Genomic DNA, 5,677 nt, shown 5'->3' on the forward strand with positions numbered 1-5,677 from the left:
CATTAAATGATTTTTGGTTAACCACCCATTTAACCTGAATCGGGATCAGGTTCACATACGAGAATAATTTCGTACATCTTTAATCCATAGATTTTGAATCTATTAAATGAAGAAAGAGAAAGTAGATTTTAAATCTACGGATCAAAGGCATATGAGATTGTTCTCATACGTAAACCTCATTCAGTCTCATTTAATCTTACCTACTAGATCCAGTACAACAAACGGAAAACATTCATACTAGATAATGATCAAATAAACACTACTGAACTATAAGAGATGCCAATTATCCATGCTCTTGCATAAGATCCCTAGAATCAGTGTCTAGCATGACAATGACCTCTGACACGGTGGGCCTATCAGCTGGGTCGCGTTGAACACACAAAAGCCCAATATGGATGTATCTCAACAGTACTTCTGTTCTTGGGCATGAGCTGCTCAGTAAGGGGTCTACAAAATCCAATTCTTTGCCTTCTTCCCGTAGTCTCCATAACTGTGATTGGCATCATTAAACTTATAAATTTTTCACGTCCAAGATTTTCATTTTGAAACATAAATTCTTACATATGTCAAGAGGGTCTGACCATTCTTCTCAAGGTAGCTGTTGTTTCTTTTCCCACTTATGATCTCAAGCAATATAACACCAAAGCTGAAAACATCAGACTTCGCAGAGAATATCCCCTCCATTGCATATTCCGGAGACATATAACCACTGTTTCGAAATAAAAATTTAAGGAAATAAGATTATTCATTAATTTTGTAATGAGCATGCATGAACATATCTGAATTAAGCAAGTTGTATCCATCTTATAAGAGAATCAATCGTCAAGGATAAAACTTACTATGTACCCACAATTCGTTTTGTGTTAGTCGTGTTTTGCTCTTCGCAAAAGATCCTTGCCATGCCAAAGTCTGAAATCTTTGCTGTCATCTCATTATCCAATAAAATATTGCTAGTTTTGAGATCCCTATGAATGATCTTGACTCGAGAACCCTCATGGAGATAAAGAAGTCCGCGGGCAATTCCATCAATAATGTTATGTCGTGTTCTCCAATCAAGTTGTGAGCGCTTTAGAGGATCTAAATGATCAGAGATGAATGTAAGTATCTACCTAGAATAGAAGGCTTCACACCAACAAAAGTTCCAAAAAAAATTCAATTTTTATTTTTATTTTTTATTATGGGACAAAAGATTGCCACAATGCACGTTCAAAAACGAAATTGCACACCCCTTCACATATCACTGTTCATGTGAGTGGGTATTATTTCCTAAATTCCCCAAATGGTCTCCCAACCTCCCTCCCCCTCCCCCTCCCCCTCCCTCTCGCTATTGAAGATTTGGGATGGGAAGACCACACACGCCCACATCAGAAAACCGGCATGCATTGGTGTAAGCCCTCTATCTCTCTTTATTATTTTCCACTACTCAGATTTTTTTTGGTGGAGTGGGGATTGGAGGAGAAAAAAGATTAATCTGTCACATATTTTATATGAAATAATCATAAAATATATATGTGGCTGTGGGTGGAGGAGAAAAGACATTATTAATCTGGCATATACTATGTATGGGATAATTATAAAATATATGTAGATAAAAAGTGAGGAAAGGACGATCAAACCAAAGATAAAGGCATCGAGGCTGATGTTAGGCATGAACTCATAGATAAGTAGCTTTTCTTCTCCTTTTATCCCACTACCTAGGAGCCTCACAAGGTTTCGATGTTGAAGTTTTGCAATTAGTATAACTTCATTCTTGAACTCCTCTAAGCCTTGCTGTGACCTCCTTGAAAGCCTTTTCACAGCTATTTCCTTTCCGTCTGGTAGCATGCCCTATAAGTTTCCTTAAAACACTTGCTTGTTAGATTATATATCAAACCTTGTGAAGCCACAACAAAATAAATCCTATTCAAAAACTTTGATATCTTCATTACCTTGTAAACAGTACCAAATCCTCCTTGTCCAAGCTTATTTGAATTGGAGAAACTTCTTGTAGCAACTTTTACAGCTTCAAAATTAATCGAGGGCAACTCCAACAAATCATCGACTCGATCCCCTTGCGGCATATTCCTGTGCAACATTAATGTACTAGTCTGAGATTCAATGTTAGTTGGTGGTGAATTATGGCTTATTTCTTCATCTGTAAGAAAGATCTGAAGTCAAATGGTGCAGCCTGCAGTATATATCCTCTGCTATGGTGGTTACAAAATAGATAAGTTTACCTTCTTGTCTTCCCTTTCTTCTCCACAGGAAGAACCCACAATAGCCAGCAAGAAGAAGCGTGACCAAGATAGATGTCACCACACTAGTCATAATTACAACCACCCTTCCTTCTAAATGCAGAAAAAAATAGTTAGGGGTTTTTCAATTGAATTTTGGATCTCTCCCCAAGCACTGATCTCCTCACTTGGGATCTCACCATCTATGGGGTATCAGATTACAAGTGAACAATTCATTAATTGCTTTGGCTTGTGCTCTGGATAACCCCTTGGGCGTGAGGATTACTCCTCTCTCCGCGTGGGGGGAGATCCAAATTGGAATACTATCAAAACTGATGCTTGGTTAATTTGGATAAGATATTAAAGAATACCATTTATAGTTGAAATTTGGAACATCAAATTGCAGCTACTGCCAAGAACCATTCCTCCTTGACGCGAAGAACAACATCCATAGAGGTCTTTCAAGGAAAATTCAAGGCAGTGTACACAGTCTTCACTATATATATCAGAAGCACACTCCACACGACCACGTACCTTACCATTTCCAGGGATAGTAGCCACTTCAGTAGCAAACTTAAGTTCAGAAGAATTTGATGCGACCTGGCTAATAAGTTTATGGAGCAAATCCTTCCAAATCTTAGAAAACTGAACTGGGTTCGACACGTTTCGTTGATGAACATTCCAGGGAGGCAATTTTCCGGCATATACCATCTGGGAGAAGAACCTCTGGTAAGAATAGTGTAACTGGCAATAATCATACCAGATGATGCCCTTTTGCTTCTTAGGACACAAATAGAGGATCTCTCTACTCGCAATCTCTAGACAAGTTTGACAATCCTCAAGGATAAAATTGGCTCTACAGAGGGCAAGTCCAAAGACTTGGTTGGTGCCAGTGCCCACTGAATAGTTGTAGAAACCTTTGGAGAGAAGGGTAGTGTTTGAAGAAATGGTAGAGAGAAGGAGCTTCAGGTTAGATTCAAATGCGCTATTGGGTAGATATTCATTTTGATTCATACAGTCAAAAAGAAGGGGATTTGCAGTAGTACATGAGATATTATAGGACAAGATAAGGCATGGGAGCAATAAGAGCAGAGTAGTAGGCGTGTTGCTGTCATTAATCTTCATTTCTCTCTCTTAAGCTGTGAAATTGGATCTTGAAACTATTGAAGTACAGTATTTATCATGAACTTAAACAGAGATTCAGAAACAAAGTCTCATGAGGAATCTTTAGATACCCTCAGCAGAAATGTTTGACCACTTAGTTAAAAGTGATTGTTGATTGTTGATTGTTGATTGTTCATACTTCATACTTGTTTGGTTTCTGCATCATTTTGTTGATTTAGAAATACTTTGAGCAAATATAGTACAGGACATAATGATTATAATTTTGTAAAAGGATCACTGAAAGAACAATTTCTGGCAAGAAGATTGAGAATACTATGACCATTCTTGGTAAGATACTGATAGATTGAGGATAGAATAAGGAAATATGGTCTACAATTTTTTTGGTGCAGACAATGGGTATTTAGACCTTCTTTCTGACTAATCCTGTGCCCATGTGGGCCCATATTGACCTCATAACCGCATGAACAAGATTATATTAGAATTAAACGAAAACTATTCAACTTTTATCGAAATACTAAATATCTTATATGAGTGAAACCAAGGAAGTAACAAAAGTCGAAATCAAAACCATCGGGTTCATGATTTTATAAAAGAACTAAGAACTTTTTGGTCTTGAATGCAGTGTTTGTTATTACAAGGAAAACAAATCATGACTTCCCCTTTCAAATTAATTAATAGGAAGATACTTCCCCTTCCAATCCCTATCTAATCACTAAACAGTATCCTCTATGGCCCTCCTAGAAGGGCTTCCCATGCTGCCATATGGCAGTTCAAATGGCCCAAAATTTAAGGACAGTTGGATCCAAGCCCCAAGGTGGCATTCTCACACGTTAAAATTCAAACCAAATAAAATTGGTTACGAAGAAAAATAAAAAAATTTTAAAATTAAAATTACTAAAAATTTATTGAAAATAAATAGGAGAATATCAGATTTTCGAATTTGCACATGGCTAATTTAGGTCATGTCCTATCTATCCAAGGCCCAAAATTTCCTTCTTTAATAAAGTTAGTTATGTATGTTTACATGATTTTTTTTATTTTGAATCGAGTTTTCTCCACCCATGACGAAAGAAGAATTCACACCATATACATCTAAACATTTTTATTAAATCCAAGAGAAGTATTTGTGACATGAACAATAAAGTTTAGAAACTAATGGTAATCCCAAAAACTTTCTTTATTTGTTAATGTAAAAAGGTTCAATCCCTTTTTTTCAACATTTGTAGAAATGGTGGTCTCTGCATCTCTTGTACAAATTCTTGGTGTGCTTCACATTTCCGGCGGATAATTTAAAGTGCCCTAAATATGAACATGTGACCAAACTCCGTCTTGCGCTGAAAAAAAAATTTTAACTGATTAAGTGGGACCCAGCATGTAGAAATGGCTGACCCCACAATATCTCAACGAGTCATGCTTTTCGAACTTGTGTGTGGCCCACCAGCATTCCTCCTTCGTTATCTTCAATGGGGGACCTTTTTTACCTGTGCTTTTGGAGACGGGTCCTGTACGACACACGAGTTCTCAGTCCTTACTCATTTAACACACTAACACGGTATCGTTTACCTTGCCACGCTCACACCTTGAATTTTGAAGCTATCACTACTATTTACTTTTGGGGAAAATAATGTACACACTGATGCATTGATATTGGATCAAGATTCTTTTTAACAAATATTGAACGACTGGAGGACTTGATTACACGTCTTCTCAAATGGAGAAAAGAATACTCTCTGATTATGTGATCTTAAGGGTGTCAATTTTAAATCGAAATTGAATACCGAATGTGAAATCAAGCCAAATTAATTAGACCAAATCAAATCGAATTGATTCGATTTGAGTATGTGAGTATGGACATCAGTTTAGTTTGATTTCAGTTTAAGGTGTAAGAACCATCGATTCAAACAAAAAATGAACCAAATTGGTCTTAAAACCAAAAAATTAAAAAACCCTAGTATCATTAAGAGAGATTTTTTATGTGACAATTGTTTTTTGTAATTTATCATCACATATTTATATGCTAAGATTATTTTGAAGTTAACAATAGCCATAAGTCTCGTAAGTTGAACCCATTATGGCCTTTGGTTCATCACAGTCATGGTCCAAAAGTGGAACCGTTTTCATAATCGAATTAAAACTGAGGTACAAAATCGAATTGAAACTGCATCAAAACCGAATTAGAACCGAATCGAACTGAACCGAATTGAATCGACTTGAGTATCTAAATACAGAATGGAGTCGGTTCTCGATTCGAGTTTGGTCTACCTTATCATCATTCATAATCGAACTGAAACCAAACCGAGTTGATTGACACCCAGTGATCCATGTGCCTAGACAGAGGG

At 36.7% G+C, this 5,677-nt stretch overlaps 1 protein-coding gene across 1 annotated transcript; it reads right to left on the reverse strand.

Moving 5' to 3' along the window:
• Positions 1-283: 283 nt before the first annotated feature.
• On the reverse strand, positions 284-3,387 carry LOC122064705 (cysteine-rich receptor-like protein kinase 8). The gene is made up of 6 exons (XM_042628466.1): positions 2,585-3,387; positions 1,929-2,134; positions 1,617-1,827; positions 840-1,077; positions 562-709; positions 284-490 (listed from the first exon to the last, which is right to left on the reverse strand). Exons 1-6 carry the CDS (start codon positions 3,336-3,338, stop codon positions 284-286), a joined length of 1,764 nt encoding a protein of 587 aa, XP_042484400.1. The 5' UTR covers positions 3,339-3,387.
• Positions 3,388-5,677: the final 2,290 nt, after the last annotated feature.

Source organism: Macadamia integrifolia, unplaced genomic scaffold (genome assembly GCF_013358625.1).
Source record: "Macadamia integrifolia cultivar HAES 741 unplaced genomic scaffold, SCU_Mint_v3 scaffold1718, whole genome shotgun sequence".
Lineage (NCBI taxonomy): Eukaryota > Viridiplantae > Streptophyta > Magnoliopsida > Proteales > Proteaceae > Macadamia > Macadamia integrifolia.

Coding starts and splice junctions, on each gene's coding strand:
- LOC122064705 (XM_042628466.1), bottom strand. CDS start 3,338: ATGAAGATTAATGACAGCAACACGCCTACTACTCTGCTCTTATTGCTC. Junction 2,135..2,584: donor CCAAATTTCAACTATAAATG/GTATTCTTTAAT, acceptor TCTTTCTTACAG/ATGAAGAAATAAGCCATAAT. Junction 710..839: donor AAACGAATTGTGGGTACATA/GTAAGTTTTATC, acceptor ATTTCGAAACAG/TGGTTATATGTCTCCGGAAT.